The 17833-nt window shown below is 35.6% G+C and overlaps 1 protein-coding gene across 7 annotated transcripts in view; it reads left to right on the top strand.

The window, feature by feature from the left end:
• Positions 1 to 17027, top strand: part of LOC116259924 (uncharacterized) — a 31961-nt gene extending 14934 nt beyond the window's left edge. For 2 of the 7 annotated variants that reach the window (XM_031637926.2, XM_031637932.2), the window contains 20 exons: positions 2739 to 2824; positions 2904 to 3014; positions 3111 to 3182; positions 4153 to 4241; positions 4605 to 4753; positions 5799 to 5939; positions 6024 to 6131; positions 8161 to 8268; positions 9691 to 9798; positions 9940 to 10074; positions 10230 to 10307; positions 10725 to 10915; positions 11030 to 11495; positions 12555 to 12662; positions 12783 to 12841; positions 13860 to 14244; positions 14368 to 15936; positions 16049 to 16253; positions 16389 to 16547; positions 16637 to 17027. In XM_031637926.2, the coding sequence (XP_031493786.1) occupies positions 2739 to 2824; positions 2904 to 3014; positions 3111 to 3182; positions 4153 to 4241; positions 4605 to 4753; positions 5799 to 5939; positions 6024 to 6131; positions 8161 to 8268; positions 9691 to 9798; positions 9940 to 10074; positions 10230 to 10307; positions 10725 to 10915; positions 11030 to 11495; positions 12555 to 12662; positions 12783 to 12841; positions 13860 to 14244; positions 14368 to 15936; positions 16049 to 16253; positions 16389 to 16492 (4272 nt within the window). In that variant the 3' untranslated portion in view covers positions 16493 to 16547; positions 16637 to 17027. The remainder of the gene's footprint in view (positions 1 to 2738; positions 2825 to 2903; positions 3015 to 3110; positions 3183 to 4152; positions 4242 to 4604; positions 4754 to 5798; positions 5940 to 6023; positions 6132 to 8160; positions 8269 to 9690; positions 9799 to 9939; positions 10075 to 10229; positions 10308 to 10724; positions 10916 to 11029; positions 11496 to 12554; positions 12663 to 12782; positions 12842 to 13859; positions 14245 to 14367; positions 15937 to 16048; positions 16254 to 16388; positions 16548 to 16636) is intronic. The other 5 variants (XM_031637931.2, XM_031637927.2, XM_031637928.2 and 2 more) reach the window with 5 other exon arrangements.
• Positions 17028 to 17833: the final 806 nt, after the last annotated feature.

Here is a 17833-nt window from a genome sequence, read left to right as displayed (position 1 = left end):
AAAAGGTAAAACTAATTAGGCCTAACTTCTTATACGGTGTATTTATTTGAAGTTTTAGGATGTTGGACTCTTCACTTTCTTGATTTTTAGTTTCATATAATATTAACATATATGTCGAATTTGTTAACCATTAGATAGTGGTATATGTTGACTATATTAATCTATCTTAGTGTTTGATTTTTATAGACTTGTATTTTGTTGAAAATATTGATTTTTGCCACACTGTTTTTTTTTATTTTGAAATAAGCAATTATAGATCTTGTTATCAAAAGAGATAATTTAACTTAGTTATTACTTGATGGTGTGAATGATACATATATTGAAGTCATTTTACAATTTTTTTTTTGTTTAAATGAGAAGTTATATATTGTTTTTCTTTTAAAAACAATAGTTAACAAAACTCGGCCCGATCACCTAGTTGACCCATTGAGTCACGTGTCGAGAATGAACGAGTCGAGTCTTGAGTCATCGGCTTTAAACCATTGCTTGCAAGTGCCTATGTTTGTCCCCGATAATTTCAAGAAAAATAGCAAACTTTGTGGCTATTAAGTTGCTTAAAGACTCCAAGAGTAAATCATATTAATGAAAGTTATATATTTTGATGCCATTAAGTATTGGTTGTAACTGAGTGGTTAATTTTGATTGTTTCTAATTAAAGCATGCATGTCATAGGTGACTTACCCTTGTTCTTCTGTCATGTTTCTTGTCTTTCATGAAGAGTTTTTTTGTATCATTCTTATTATTCTATTTTTATTTTCAAAGAAATGAATCTTTAGTAATAAAAAGTTAAATTTGCAATTTTTTATGTCAGCTATCTTATTTTTTACCCAACTGCTATGGGCTTCATTACACATTTTGCAGCATCATCATCAAGTATCCATGCATGATTATGTATGTATCTAGTGATACATTTTTGTCTAAAGTGAAAATTTTAAAGAAATTGCAATATTTATGATTTAGAGAAAATACTTATACTGCTTAGATTTGTGCTTGCTTACATGTATATTGTAGTTTGTGCGTGCATATGCATGTAATTTTGGCACATGTAAAGCAATATATAGGCAGTACCAGTACACACAAACATGTATATGCAAACCTACGAAACCATATATTTGTAGACATCTGAAAGCATGCCAAGATAGCAAGACCAAAATACTAAAAAATATAAGCACAATTACACTGAAATTGATGCTTAAGACTAAAATAATTCACACTTTTATCCCATTTGATTAAAAAATTGGTTTGTATGAGATTAAGATAATATATTGAAACCTCTATCCAAAAAGCAACAGCATTCATTTAATGAGGCAGCAGTTCACAAAATGATGTAGATAATCTGCCAGTAAGCCAATAGAAAGAAGGATAATGGAGAATCGTGGAAGGAAGAAATGAATATGAAGAAAAGAAGACAGAAAAATGAAACAAAGGAGAGAAGAAGAAAGAAACGAAGAAGAATTAAAAAGTGAAGAAGAAGATTGAGTGAGAGAGAGGGTGCTTTACCTCTTGTTGTCGCTGGGGAACTGGCCAAAATGTTGTTTGAACTCCCATTTGGTTGCTATATGATAAGGCAAACAATTAGCCCTAACTCACATGGCTGTCCTTTTTGCTTGACATAATTTTATTCGGATAAACCTATGTTTTGGTCAAAAAAGGGTTTTGATCCATATGTGACTAAGGCAAGAAAAGCATGTACCCTATGTCACATATGTACAGTATGGGTACGGGTACGCGGACACAACAATTTTCAAAATTTTAGGATACGTGGACACGGCGAATATTATATTCTAAAAGATTAAAAATGATAATAAAATAAAAAAACATTAAATTAATAATTCACTCTTACAATCTCATAAGTCATAAGAAAGAAAGTCTCAAACAAAACATTATTCATCACCAATCTCATAAGTCATAAGAAAGAAAATCCCCAAATCGGCAAAATCCCCAAATCAAACAAAAAAATAAAATATCGCACATAGCATTGAAGAATAGGATCAAGATCGACGGATTAACCGTCCAATCTTCAAATGAAAACATCCCCAAATCGGCAATATAAACCCAAATGAAGCATGAAACCCTAACTTCTAATATCGAAAAGAAAAAAAAAACACTTACCTGTCTGTCGCCGACTGCTGCCGGACGCCACCGGATGTCGCCGGAGCTCGTCGCCCTTGCTGTCGCCGCAGGGAGTCGAGGGTAAAGGTAGACCGTCGAGGGTAAAGCGTAAAAAGAAATCGAAGGTTAAAACAGAAAATCGGGTTATGAAAGTGGTTCGGATCGGGTCTGACCCAGACCCGATCCAAAACGTATCCTGCCATGTCCAAGTGTCGGGATCCGTGTGTCGGAGTGTCGATGCCGGTACGTGACCCAGATTGCCGTATCCGTGTGACATAGCATGTACCTCATTTGTTACCTTTTTTGCTGTTTGCTGTCTGGTTTGGTCTGCACACCGCTATGAAGTACATTTTTTTCACTTTTTAGTGCATTTTTTAAAACAATGTGTATATGTGCATGTCTGTGTGTGTATTCATGGCACATGTATGCATGTACATATATAAAGTATAAACAACATAAAGCACATAACAGTCCTTTAGCATTTTTTAAACCTGGCACTGCAGAGCACTTTCACTATTAGTTAGGTTAAGCATTTTTGTGCATTTATTATATTTTTTCCCTATTGATGTGTCTTAATGGATTGATGAAAGCTGATTATCTTGCAATTGTGTTACTTGAAATTCTAGGCTGTTGCCAGTTATTTGATGGGGATTGAAAAGTCTGCAACTGTTCGAGCAGCAAAAATGGATGGACATTTGGATAAAAATGTTAGGTATGAAGTTGAAGTTGCATTGTCAAATTGCATTTTATCTACTTTATATAATTTGAAATTTTGTTTTCAACTTTTGAAGGATTGATTTAGTGAAAATCATTTGCAAGATGCTCGATGACCTTGTTTCAAGGGTTAGAAATACTTCACTTTTGTCTTTATGTGTCACAAGCTTGACAAAGTTGTTAACATGGTGAGCTATATTTTACTTCTATCGTGCATTATTTCCTTATCTTATGCTTATGCATTTGGTTGTCGATTCTCATTTATGTTTTTCTTTCCAATGCAGCTGTCCCCATCGAGTTTTATCTGATGCACTTAAAACAAAAATTTTTGAGCTTGGAGTAACTAGCTCATGCAGGTATTTTTTTTCAATAAAATTTGTGTTTTGTGTCTTTGTTCCATTTTTTACAAAAATTCAATGTAGTTTTTGGATTAAACTTCTCATGCTGGTTATTTGAAAATGAAAGACTTCATTTGTCCAATGGATGAGATAGGTTCACAGTTTTACATAAGTTGACAACAAGAGATATTAGCAGTGTCAGTGCATTGTGCGTTTTCATGATGCTTCTTTCTTGGGAATGCTTGTTTGTTGCACTACATAGATGGTAGCTTGGAAGTGGGCTGCAGTTATTTCTTAAAGCTGACAAAGACTAAATGTGAACATATAGCTTTTAATTTTTTGCCTCAGCTTTTTGTGTTTTTTATATCTATTCAACCTTTTTGATGTAGATAACGTGATAATTTGTTTATCTTCTATACTTCTATATTTTCATGCTTACATGCAAGAGAAAGTTATATTGTGCAACTGAACCCTAGTTGGAGCTTGGTGGACACTTTTCATAGTGGACGCTCTGGCCCGTTAACGTGAACTCATATCTTATACATGAAAAATTTATTTTTTTGAAATATTTTTTGTTGACCTTTTGTTCCAGTGAAATGTTCTCCCTCTAATAAAATAAAAGAATGTTGTACTGTACCTGTTTCTGCTAGTCTAGGATGTGTTTTCACTTTTTCTGTTGGCTTAAGAGGTTGTTTTTCTTTTTTGATTTATCATTTTTAAATAATTCAGGGTGCCAGATTATTATTTTCATGCAGATCAGCTTTGTTAGTATCCATAGGCTTATTTTTACATATATTTCGTAATGTTTACACTTGCTGCTCATACTTGTTGGATCTTGGGACAAGTTTCTATCTTACTTGCTGAAAATCTTGTATTCTAGAATTAGCTTTTGTTTTCTGGCTTGGTTTGGGGTTGTTCTTCAGTTTATTGCTTTTCAAGTAGATATCTTCATAATCTGGATATGCTGCCAAACTATTTTTCTGTGCAGTGGGTTATGGTTACTTTCTGGTGGCACTGCTAAAATTCCATCAGTTTTGGTTGTTCCAGATCAGGAATCTTATCCTTTGATTGTTCCTGGTATGTTTTTTTTTTTTTTTTGAGTTAAAGTTGATTTATGTCTGAATATTCCACGGTGCTGATGCTAGTAGCCTTTTTGAATTTGAATATTTGTCCTAACAAATCTGCCTAGGTAATCAAATAGGTTTTGTGCTGAATATTTTAGGAAGCTGATATTCTCCCATCATTACTTGGAACAATTCGTAGGATTGAATTTGATCGTTACAATCATGTGTCGGTTGTAAATGTTTTGCGTTCATGAGAAATAAATATTAGTTCTTCTTTAGCTTTTTACAAACGCAATGGATAGATGGACAAATAGTTTCTTTTTTTGGGCTGATAAATTCAGTATGTCCTGTATCACTGACATTTTGGTGGTTGCAGTTCTTGATTTGAACATGCAGTTGGTAAAAGTAGGTGTGGAAGATGAAGCAGTATCTGCATTCGTAGTTTTCTGCCTACGGTATGTCTTAGTTAATCACGAAAATTGGAAGTATAGCACAAAGGATGAATATTGGAAAGTGAAATTGAAGGTACACTTTCTGTTGCTTGTGTGTTATATTCATTTTTTTGGGGTGTGTATTATTACTCTTCGTGTGTTTTTATATGTCATTATGTACGAGAATATTTAATGTTCTGCATTTTTTTTCCATACCTGTTAGAATGCACATTCCATCCTAAGCATGCCTAGGCTATAGGATCTGCTCATCCACTAGGCTCCACCTAACGTTTCTAGTGACATATCTGCTCCTTTTCATGCAAATGCACCTTTTGGTCTTAGACAATGTGTGTGGTGAATGAGATCTACTCATCCACTGGGCTCCACCTAATGCTTCTAGTGACATATCTGCTCCTGCTCATGCAAATGCACCTTTTGGTCTTAGACAATGTGTGTGTTGAATGAGCTAAGCTATATGTTCCCTTGTTTTATGAGGATCCATTTTTCTTCTCACATGAGCATGTCTAAAATGGCTGTTGTATGCATAATAGCGTGAGCTGACACAGTTGCAACATTTGTGACAGCCAATGCTTTTCTTTTGGTGCTGTAACATGCCAATTGAATGATTCGAAAAAAAATACGCGATAATAACGAAATCAATATATTGATGACTTGCATTTTCATAGATGTACTTTGGCTTTTGTGCATGTCTACACGTGCAGTCTGGCATAGCACAGTACCTTTTTACTCGATATATAATAGAAAAAGGATTAGCAATGATAGTTACTGAGTCTAGGGAATTGTATTTTTTTCCCATGGATGGTCCTGTGCATTTTAAATGAGAAACAGAGGATGAAATATCTCTTTCACTGCTAACTTGATTGCATCTGCACATTGTATCCTTGTTCTTTTTCCTTTCTAGCTGTGCTTATGGCGTCGTGCATGTACCAGAATTCTTTTCTTGGTGGTTAATTTGAGTTTTGTGTTTGTTGACTTCTCCATGTGTCGTGGAAGCTTACATCTTTAGGGTCAATGTGAAATGTTAATTTATTTCATCTGTTTGGTATAAAAAACTTTCCTGGTGTTCCATTGTGCAGTTACATATTTTTTGAGTTTCTGTCTTTTCATGTATTTTCTAGGTATTTGATGTTTTGAAGAACTGCCTTGTCCTGAAGGATGTTAGGAAACTAGGTTCTGTTATCCGCAACATTTTAGTCTGCGACTCGTCCATGCATGGTTTTCTTCTTCAGATGTTATGCACAACAGCTGATAAACTGGAGGTCAGGCAGTTCCATCGGCTTCTCTTCTTTTGTGGTTAACGCTCTTTTTATATTTCCTATGTAACCTTTATTGTCTCTTTACAGAAGTTACACATGAACCGCCTTTACAGACCAAAGGAGATAGAAGGGTTAGAAGTAATTATTTGCTTGGTGTTGGATATCATGCAGCTGATGCTTTCTGATGTTGAGGTGGTTCGTTTTCCTTCTTTTCTATTCCATCAAATTAACATGTTTTAGGAAGTGATTTTTTGTTGACCACAATGTTTTGCTTGTTGCTTCTCATATCTTCGGAAAAAAAGAAATTGTTTGAAGGGAAGAAAGCTAATGAGGGCAATCTACAAAAATTTCAGCTCGAAGGTGTTCCTTCATGTGCCTAAAAAACGTACAATGAACAGACTTTTATATAGATCTACAATGTACTCGGGCAAATGTGATTTTTGTGTATCTAGAACATGCTTTGAAGTTTGTACTGTATTTCTCTTGAAGTTTGTTTACTGCATATGGAAAACTCTTTTATTAGCAAGTTACTTGTACAACAAGTGCGTTAGGCAACAGAAGACATAATGTATACAGTATCAGGTGTGAACATAAATTAAATTCATTAACGAGATAGCAGTAATAACACCCTAAATGAAAATTCGTATTCAATATACCAGAAATATCACAAGCAATGAAGAGTCAAATTACATATTTAAGTTTAGATTAAGGTATTGTTTCATTTGTATCTAGAATACCTTACAATTTCACTTTAGAGTGTGATTGTTCTGTACAAGGGTGTAAACTGCTAACAAAGTCTGTCTGGTGTCACTCAGTCCCTTTTTTTCCCAAATTTATGTTTTTCTTTTTTCGTAACTTCTGTCACAACCACAGAAATTCTGAGACATGCTGATGCCCTATTATAGAGGCACACTCCGTATAGCCCAAACAAGCACCCTTACATCATATTAAGGGAAAAAACATAGTATATTAAAAGTGATTAGACAAAATCATAAACATGATTGGATGTGGATGAAAAATAGTATATTAAAAGCAAATAATAGCCATATGTAAAACTTATGAAATAATAAATTTGGTTGGTCCCCATGCTTGACCCAATTTACTCAGCCGCATGATATGAAGGCTCAGTTAATGAAGGAGTTAATGCTATGGTTTAGGGTTTCGTAGGAGCAGCTGGGCTGTTTCTCCCTCTTTTCTTTATTGCATCTAATTTTCTGTAAACTATCTCTCTCTCCTCTTTATTACATAATTAATCTCGTTACTACATGCACCTTTCAGCACTCTGCTTTATTATGCTTAATTTTCTGGTTAATCACCTCTCTCTTATTTAATACATTTAAAAGATAGAAACTTGCGGTTTGGCTGAACGCTTAAAAAAATCTAACATCCAGTAAAAAAGTGCAAAAATGACACGAAAAAACATGTATTTTTTGCGTTTTTTATTTTCTGGCGTCTTTATCAAAAAGACTCATTTTGTTGACGTTTTATATGGCTGAGTTATATTTAATGTATTTATCGTGTTTTTTTTTAATAAAACAGGATATTTGTGACAGTGATTTAAACAACCAGATTGCAATGTAATGAAGAGTCAAATTACATATTTAAACAACATTGAGGATAATATAGTTAATGCAGATTATTATTTTTCCAATTTCCTGAATTGATAAAAAGTTGATAGCTCAAGAGTTAGTAGGCATACCAGGTTAAATCTCACTTTCTTTTTGTTTCAATCAATTATGTCGAGTTCCTTCTTTTTTGTACACTTCAAATATGTATGGATATGCAATGATTTTGCAGCGGCAGAAGATTTAAGCTGGAGATTGTTTGTGATTCTTCTATGTTTTTCTTAATGGGAATGTGTCAACTGATGTGTCAGCAGATCTTGATATTATGTTGTCCTACATGCACTCTGTTGTTTAATCTGTTGTTAATCTCTTCTTGCAACACACAAACTTCTATATCTATTCAAGTTTTGATGAAGATTATATGATTTACCATTCTGTCATGTTGGTGTTTGCTTGCAAGTTTAATCGTTAATGTGAAATCTTGTTCTGTTATTTTAGGTTCATATGCCCTTTCTTGTTTTTTGGATATGAATGGCTAGAATATATATGCCATTGTTTAGTGAACACCACCAAGAGGAACATGACATTTTCCACATACTGATGTGTGCTTGTTTATGTGTATGCATTTTTTCAATTGCCATTCATTTCTGTCATTTCAGGAAAATACCAGCTTTCCTATTTTTCAGCAAGCAGTATTACGAGCCACATCTAAGCCTGTTACCATTGTATCCGCTGTGTTGGCTTTGGCTTGCTTTCGCCGGAATTCTGTGAGTAAAAAATTTTCTCTCATTGCTTGTCATCTGGAACCTTGTGGTGGTGGATGACCTATCGGCATTTATTGTGCGCTATATGTCTGATTATCTTTTACTGCTGTTAAACATATTACTCTATCTGGGCAAACATTATACTCTTCTAGGCATGTTGAATGTAAAGTTTGTCGTGAGGTATGTTGAGGCTTTGCCCTATGTAACCTTTATATTCTTCTAGTCATTCAAAAAGTTTTACTTTCGTATTCTAGGTTAGTTTGAGGCTTTGGCCTATGTAACCTTTATTTCTTGCATTCATCTAGACCCGTCTATTGAAATTTATATTTAGTGCTTGGGTATGGATCAAGTTGGCTGGTGTTATGTGAAATAGACCAATCCCATGTGTGTATCTACTAAATAGATAATCTTTGAAGTTGATTTCTCATCTAACCTGTATTTTTGTTGGAGAGTCTGAGTGTGGGGGATGCATCATAATTTATTGCAATGGCCATCCAATTTTATGAAATCGGATGGCTTCTGCAGTTTGTAAGATCTGTCGATTCCTCCATCCATGGCAATTGACACCCCCTTACACACACACACACACACAGAGAGAGAGAGAGATGTGTGTGTGTGTGTAGGGACAAAAACTACACTTTAATTTTGATGTTTAACTTTTTGTTTTTTTGCATTCTAACCTTACCGATATGGTCTTAAGAATAGGTTGATGCAAAACATATATTAAGTTGATCATTTAAAAGTCTCGAATCAAAGCATGTTTTATATCAAAATAGTTTTTATAAATACTATACATTATGATATTTATATTTTATTTAAAATATATTTTTTAAAAAAACTAAAGGTCCCTGCGATCTGATTTCTACCAATCTCTCTCTCTCTCTCTCTCTCTACATATATATATATATATATATCTGTGTGTGTGGTTTTTCAAGTTTAAAACCAGTTCCCAAATGGTTGAAGTCAAGAGAGAGAGTGTGTGTACCTACACAGGCTACTGTTGCCTAACGTGCATGTGCATGCAAGCTCATAAAAATGCATCCACACTCATAGATCTTGTTTGGGGCTTTACTTGTCATGTCACTACACATGTTGCTTCTTGTTCATCATGTTAAGGCCATAAATTTTGATTTGAACATTTGGTTACTGTTTCTGTCAAGCTCTTGCATTCATTTGATTCTTTTAATAAGGACCTTTGAGTTTATGTGGTCACTGTATTTTCTCTATTACTTTATGATGAGTGTGTTACTTGGATATACTTGGTTAATCTTTCACTTAATAAATTGTTGTCGAAGGTTCATTTTGAGTAGAACTTTTTTGGGTTTTTCTCCATAATCTTTTAATCCATTATGTTAGAAGGGGACCCCTGATTTGGTCCTTGTCTTTTCTTTTTTCTTTATATGATATGTTGTTTCTCATGTGCAGGCGATCCAAGTAGCTGCAGCTAGAGTGCTTTCGAGGCTATGTGTGCTTGCCGAGAAGGCATATCCACATTCAGTTGGAATTCTAAGCTTTGTTTCTAATGACCATGAGGTCAATGCATATTTGACAGTGTTTCTGTAATGTTTGTCATTTGCGGAAGGGTGTATATGCCCATCTATTAATTCTGTGTTTTACTTTGTATTGTGCTTGATTTACCTCTAACTTGATGCTGCATTTGGCTTTACCTTTCAGGTTAGAAATTTGAGTTGTGCAATTTCTGATGCAATATCTTCATCATTACCAGATAACAAAGATTCAGAATTACCAGAGAACAAGGATTTGTTTCTTTCTATGGTTGAACTTCTAATATCTGCAACTATTTATCAGGTCTGTCCATCTTTACTTCGTTGCTGTTAGTGATCGCTAAAATGCTACTAAATGGACACAGAGTTACCTTGTGTATCGTTTCCTATATTGTCTAAGACCCTTCTGTATTACTCGAGACAAACCTTGCCAACAAGCTCCCCTATCCACCTGTCTAGGGGGTTATGCTGATGATGACCTACAAGGTGGCGGAGGTCATTGGCTTATACTTGGGCTGCATCTCTTGGCATAATGTGGTAGGATCTGCTTAACTTATTTTAAAAACCAAGAAAACAAAAAGAAACTAAAAAACTTCTTAAGTGGCATCTGTTGTTCAAGATTAGCATCTTCTGTTTGCTTGAGATTCGTTTTGATGTTGCAACTTTTTAGTATTGTTGGAAGATGTGTATTCTTTTGTGAGGGTCATGTAATCGAAATGTGATGGTTACTTAAAAATCTAAAAGATTTTATTGCAGGTTTGTGTAGCTATCTTATATAGTTCTAGCATGTCTGTTTTGATTTTACTGTTTTTTGTGTTGATATTTTAACTGGAGTGGGTTTAAATCAGACAACAATTTTGAAGAAGTGTATATGCTGTGGATTGGGTTTTTCTTTTGAGTGGCTTATTTACAGAAGTGGTGTGTTGATTACATGCCTTTGGAGTTTGGATGCAGCCAGCTTTCCTTGCCTCTTTGGTCTTTCTAGGGGAAGATGCTTTTAAAGTTTCAGCCGACTGTGAAACTGATGCCCTTGGAATGAAGCGCCTGGAATCTACCTCTCCGAAACTGTTTAGGTCCCAGGACCAAAGAAGCTTGATCAATTCTGTTCTCAAGTATATTGTAGGAGCGAACGATCTCATCAAAAGGTTTGTTGTTTTTGCTCCAAGTAATCTTGGTGAAATAACTAGGAACCAATTCTATGACTTCTTGTTGTCTTCCAACTATGTCTATCGTGCACTCACGAAATGTCTGTGTGCCAGCCATCCTGAATTTCTGTTAAAAGTGCTTCAGTTTTTGAGGGCTCTATGGCGTGGGGGTACACAGTATGTGAAGATACTGGAGATGCTAAAAGATTCCAAAATGTTTTGGAAGCATTTGTCTGCGCCTATAATGATCAAGTTTGCTAACCAGCCCTCAATCAAGAAAATAGGTCGTGATGGATCTCTTCATCTGGCATATGTTTATCAATGTCAGTCTACAATTCTGTGGATCATGTCTTGTGATGCCCTTTGGAAACAAAAATTGTCAAATAACGGGACACACCCAAAGGATGTTGCTTCATCTGATGGAAAGAATGGTGGTCATGGTAGCATCTCAACAAGTGGGAACAATCTTACCAATATTGAACATATTATATCAGAATGGCACAAGGAGTCATCAATTACCAGTTTGATCAAATCCTACGTACCTTCTGCTTATGATAAAAATACCATTGTCCAGGCCAAGGTAATTTTACCTCAAAACTATATGCATTAGTGTTTTTCTTTATTTTACATTGTTAAGTGGCCAATTACTTCCACTCTGTAAATTATTTTTGTTTTTATCTTGCACAATGCAAACCTTATGATAATCTTCTACATGGTTACACTGCTTATGAATTCTGCACAAGAGGAAGCGTGAGGGAGTTCAATACATAAATGTGCCTAAGGGTGAATAAAGAGGGGTTCGTAAGAAGGAACTGAAGCAGAAAAGAAAAAACATATTTTTGTAAATGTGTGAAATAATGTATGATAAATGGAAAGGTTTTTCCTGCAACTTCCTTGGGGTGGTGCCCTCAGTTCAATTCCTATAGCTTGCTTAACTTTCTTTTTTCTTAAAGGGTTATGGTGGATCTTAACAATATGTTGGGGTAGTTTCTGGCTCAATTTCTGGGGGCTTATTGTCATCCGAAATAAAAAGGGAACAAGATCCGCTTCTAACAAGTTAGGCTTATTTAGTTGATACCAGTGGCAGTATGGTTCTTTGTTACAAAACATGATGCGAAGTGTGGTCCCTGCTTACACTTAGGCAAAGTGTTGGTAATCTTTTGATGTCATCCAAATTTTACTTTCCATCTTGTAGAATTTTTTCACTGGATTTAGCAGAGAGGTTTTCTTTTTCTTTTTCTTTTTCTTTTTTATTTTTAAACAGTTCATGTTACTGAGAATGGGATACTATGTCATGTAAGCTATGAAATTTTCTGGTATATCAATCATTCAATGGACTAGATGAATAGTTTAAACATGTGAGAAAGGAAAATGTAAAATGTGTAACTGTGAAGTCACTAGGCATGGCTTCAATTTTTTTTGAATTTAAATTTTTGTGATGCTAAGGGGTCATACCCTAATGTTTGAGAATACAATAGATCGTGTATATAGTGGTGTAGTTCCTCTTTATTTCTGCAGTGTCATATTTGATGATGGTTTTGGTTTATCTAAGGCCATTATATTTTGTTAAATATGCATGTTTATTGCCTCATACTCTTTTCATCTTCCGACTTACTAGTTCCTTGTTGCATAATTGCAGATGGCTGGAAGTATATGCATTGCACATTTAATTAAAAAACATTTTGCTGGTGAAGTTGGCTGTTTGTCTCTGACATCTGTTAACAAGATTCAGAAGATAGCACAAAAGGTATTGTCTAGTGCAGTATAGCAGATTGACTTAGTCTTATGATTGGATTTGACAGTCGTTCTAACTAATGATATTTGTGTTTGTTATCGTGTAAACATTTTCTTGCTGGTCCTAATGAAGCTAACCGAACAACCCATGTTTCTTGAACTGCAAGCTCAGCGCAGGTTGGATAATTTAGGGTAAGGAGTCCACCATTGCTTTTCTTTATCTGCTGTGCTATATCACTTTCCTAACATGTTTTGCGGATATAGGTTTATGGGCAACAATAACACATTTGATTTTTTTCCATCCTAGATGTGCCATGCCTCTCTTAATGTTTGTTAAATATTAATTTGTCTTTTGTTTTTCTTATTCACTGCATAAGAATACTTATCAGATGTCTTTGTTTCTGTTTTTCACATTTACTGCATCAGGATACTTGTGACAAGTTCATCAGTCTTTATTTCTGCCTGCATATTCATCTGCTGGTGGTGGTTTGCCAGATCATCTGTTTAATTTTTGAGCCTTTGTTTTCTTCTATTTCTGAAACATACCTCAACGTTATGTTGGTTGTTGCTATCCACCCAGTCTGGTTAATCATCAAGCTTGACTGGCAAACAAAATAAATTAATATTTAAAAAAGAAATATCTGGAAAGGAAAAACTATAAATGGAAAGGAAAACAAAAATTACAATCTACACCTGATTTGTGTAAAATAAATATTTTTAAAACAGGCATTTTTGTTGCTGAACATGATTTTGTGTAGAAAATACAACTGCATTTACATATTTTCTAAAACTGTTGGTGCTGAAGACTCTCGATTTTTACCTGCACGAATGGATGATCATGTTCTTCCAGTGAATGGTTATTTTTCATCTTATCTAGGCTTAAATTGACTTTCAGTCTGAATGTTTATTCCTGCATTTTGCATGCTATTCTTTGTTCGTCACCTTTTCATTATCCTTATTATCTCTTCTAGGACATCTCTTATGTGTGCTATCCAGGCTTTTCTGCATTAGCCAAATGTTCAAGGCCATATTTTTTGGGACAACCTGAAAGACTAAAACTGAACTGGAACTGGAGAATGTGCCAACTCATCATGTTAGAGATATTTTGATTAGCTGCTTCTTGGTGGTCTTAATGGCTTGACTTTATTGAGTTGAAATTTATCCTGGAAATATTCTTTTATGCACACTTGCCTATTTTTCTGTTTTGCAGTTCAATTGCTGATCTGAAAGTACAAATAATGAGTGATCTTTGCCACCATATTCATGGGGAGTTGGACATGCTGCATTTTTCTATTGGCCCCCTGAGAGAGCTCTCACAATTTCTCCTGCAGTTGAACCCTTGGCAGTCCAATAACCTTAAACATCCTCACGCTTTTCAACATCTTGACCATGCTAATTACCTTTTCGACACCACTGGGATACATACTGACCTAGGGTTGGACTCTTGGCTTACATCGGACTGGAAGGAGTCCAAGGCGATTGCAGAAAATATGTTATCATGCATGGAACATGCAAATCTGATGGCATTTGTTTCAGATTCTCAGGTTGCTGCACTGAGATCTTTGACATTGCTTTTGTGCGTATACAAGGGAAATGTGAGTATTTTGTTTTCCAGAAAGAGAACATTGCTGCTTTTTCATTATTCTGTATTAAACTGGATTTTCTGTATCTTCTGTTGGGTCACTTAGTTTTGCTTTTTTAATTTGTGATTCTTAAAGAGTCAGAGTTACTCCTTGCAGCTGGCAGAAGCTAAATTAATAACATATGATCAATCTTCTTCACGAGCATTCATGGAGTCATCTGTTGAATATTTGTGCAAATTTTCTCAAACGGCTGACATTTTGGAGTACAGTTATGATAGCACAGAACAAAGTATTTTGGAAGCACAATCAGAAATCCTTCTGCACCTTGTTAGTGGTCTGTACGATCAAGTTTCATCATCTAGTGATAGGAAACATGTTCTATCACTATGCCTCTTGGTCATCAAGTCTGCAGCCTCAAACCTCAAAGCTTTAGTTGATGTGAAGTCGGTCTCTGTTGTGCAGAAAAAAACAGTCAAATATCTGCTCACACTGATTTTGCTCTCTGCTAAGTTCATTAAATCTCTTGATCTGGTAAAGCCGACTGCTGTTGCTGGTTATGCTTTAGGTGAAACACCAATGGTGAGTTTGGGGCTGTTGCCTGTTCTTTGCAGAGCTGTTGAAAATGCAGAATACTGTGACCTCTCTTTGGCTACGATAGATGTCATAATAAGTGGCTTTTTGGCTTCCAACTCGTGGCTTCCTGTATTGCAGAAGCATTTACGACTTCACCACATAATGCAGCTTCTTCAGCAAGTCAACTCTTCTGCTTCTATTTCCACAACCTTGAAATTCCTTCTGACATTAGCACGTGTTAGAGGTGGTGCCGAGATGCTTTGGCAAGCCGACTTTATATCATTTCTGAAAGTACTGCTCAGCTCTTTGGAGACCAATATGTATTTGCCAAACTCTGGGATAAGTAATGGTTTTTTGGGAATTTTCAAAGAGAAAGGGCATGATCACATATGGGAACTTGGCATGGCTGTTCTTGCTGCTATGATCCATTCATTAGGAGATGATTCCTCCTCCATGGCAATTGTGGAAGAAGCTACATCATTTTTTTTCCTAGAAAAGCCTCATTTAATATCTTGCCTGTGTGCTCCTCATTTTGCCACAGATGATCAAGACAAGAAAAGGGCCAGGATCCAAAAATCTCAAACTTCCTTGGTGGCTTTGAAAGAAACAGAGCACACTCTTATTTTAATTTGTGAGCTTTCTAAACACCCAGCATGGTCAAAAACAATGTCCCTTTTAGAATCACAGCTCAGGGAGAGAATTATCCATCTCTTAGCCTTTATTAGCAAGGGAATACAGAACTTCAGTGAATCTCTAAATAAGATGTCATTTTTCTGTCCTCCAACTCTGAAAGAGGAGAGAGAGTTTTGTACAAAGCCATCATCTGTTCAGAGCAAGTACGGCTGGTTGTCAATTTCTGCTAGATGTTCTTCAATAAAGGATAAAACACTGGCGCTTCCATGCATAAAACCTGATGGAGTTCAGGGCAAAGCTGGTGGAGAGATTGAATCAGCGTTTCATACATATTTTTCTTATCTTACTGCCATTCAGATATATAGGATCTCAGCTCTACTCTTGAGATTTTTGTGCATGCAGGCTATAGCTGCAGCTAAGTCAGCCGAAGATGTCGGGTTAATTGACTTTGCTCATTTTCCTGAGCTCCCTATGCCTGAAATATTGCATGGTTTGCAGGTAGGCTTTTATGCATGTTATACAGTTTAGAGTCCTGTGCTCGTTGATTGTTACAGAGATTATGTTGCTGTGCTTGATGCTTTTCTGACTTCAGAGCACTCAACACTAACAGGATCAGGCAATTTCTATTGTTACGGAGTTACTTGAAAGCGAGAGGGCAACTGTTTCCCCGGATGTTCAGACTATGTGTCTTTTGCTGCTACAGATAATGGAGAAGGCATTATATCTTGAACTTTGTGTCTCTCAGACTTGTGGGATGAGACCAGTTTCTGCAAGGGTTGAAGATTTCTTCAAGGAAATTAAAGGTTTGATTAAAGGTAAATAATGGTGTTATTTATCGAACTTCCATATGCACAGCATGCTTTTGCAATTGAATTACTGAAGTTTCATATGTAGCATATTCAACTACTTTTTTCATAGACGATTGTGACCACAAACCATCCTTATTTCAGCATCTGAAGGGCATAAATTCTTAGAACCATCATTGAAGTGTGTGAAGCAGATAATAGTGCTTATATACCCTGAGCTGTTGCAAGTGGATGGAATCTCATGGTAGCAGTTTGCTTGTGCCACATCACTGTAGTATTTGGTTCTCTTGCTATCTCAACAAGGTATGTTCACTGGCGTATTGGATACTTCCGTTGGGCAAAACCTGTTACTGCTTGACTTGATTTTGATATTTCTTGTTTGGATCCTTCAGTTGTAGCAAGTACTATTTCATCTATCAAGGAACCCTCATTGTCCTTCAGGTTCCGGGCCACCAGACCCCATGATCAGTGGCGCCACCAGCGAAGGCGGGCTGTGGGCAGTGGCAGAACTAGAACCAGAACCAGAAATTTGTGGGTAAGGAGTACTAATTCAAAAAACTTTGGACATGTTTTTCACTGCTGACCAACTGCTGAGGAAGCCGGTGTACTCTGCCTTTGATTCTCTCGGTACCAAAGCTCCTTTTCCTGGAGTACAAGGTAAAGAAAAAGAGTGAGTAGCTGCTTTTCAGTGACCTGTATATTATTCTTCTTTTTCCCTTTCCGTCCAGAGTGTACCATTTTGTAATGAGATCTGGCTTCTGTATAAAAGAAGGTAATTTTTTAGCTCAGAATGGCCAATTTTACTTTTTGTCTACGTTGTTAAAAGTGGTACATGTAATTAAATGCATAATTCTCTTGGAGGTTTTGAAAAACTCATTTCAAGGAAGGCCTTCTCGTGTCGTGCTTTTGAAAATTTCCCGGTTAAGACATTATTTCAGAAATTTTTTTACATGGAACAAGATTTTTCTTCCCGGCGCATGAAAACTACGCGTTATATCCAGAAACATTCTATAGATTTTTTTCCGGATGCAACTAAATTTATACACCTGATGCCCCCGAGGATTTAAAAACCCACCCACAAAGATCCACGTAAAGGTTTATCAAGATTGTCTTTAAGATTTTTTTAAAAAAAACCCATCCCAAAAAACCGATGAAAATTTCATCCATGATTAGTTAAAACTCGATGAAATTTTTTCATGATTGAAAATCCGACACAAAAATCCGTGATTATATTATTCCTTCCATAACAATCTATGAAAATATTGTCCATGATTAAAATCCGTTCCAAAACATCTAGGAAAATTTTTTCATGACTATAAATCCATTCTTGCCTGATCCAGGAAAATTTCTCCATGACTAAAAATCCATTCCGAAAGATCCCGGAAATTTTTTACCACGACTAAAAGTCCAGGAAATTTTTTTGCCATGACTAAAAGTCTATTACAAAAGATCCAAGAAATCTTTTTTTCAAAATCCATCCCATAAAATTCGTGAAAATTTGTCCATGACAAAAAATCCAGGAAAATTTTTCCATGACAAAATATCAAGGAAAAATTTTTCATGACAAAAATACCAGGATAATTTTTCCA

This window comes from Nymphaea colorata, chromosome 9, assembly GCF_008831285.2.
Source record: "Nymphaea colorata isolate Beijing-Zhang1983 chromosome 9, ASM883128v2, whole genome shotgun sequence".
NCBI lineage: Eukaryota > Viridiplantae > Streptophyta > Magnoliopsida > Nymphaeales > Nymphaeaceae > Nymphaea > Nymphaea colorata.
Note: the sequence above shows the minus strand (reverse complement) of the source record. Positions and strands in the feature narration are given on the sequence as shown.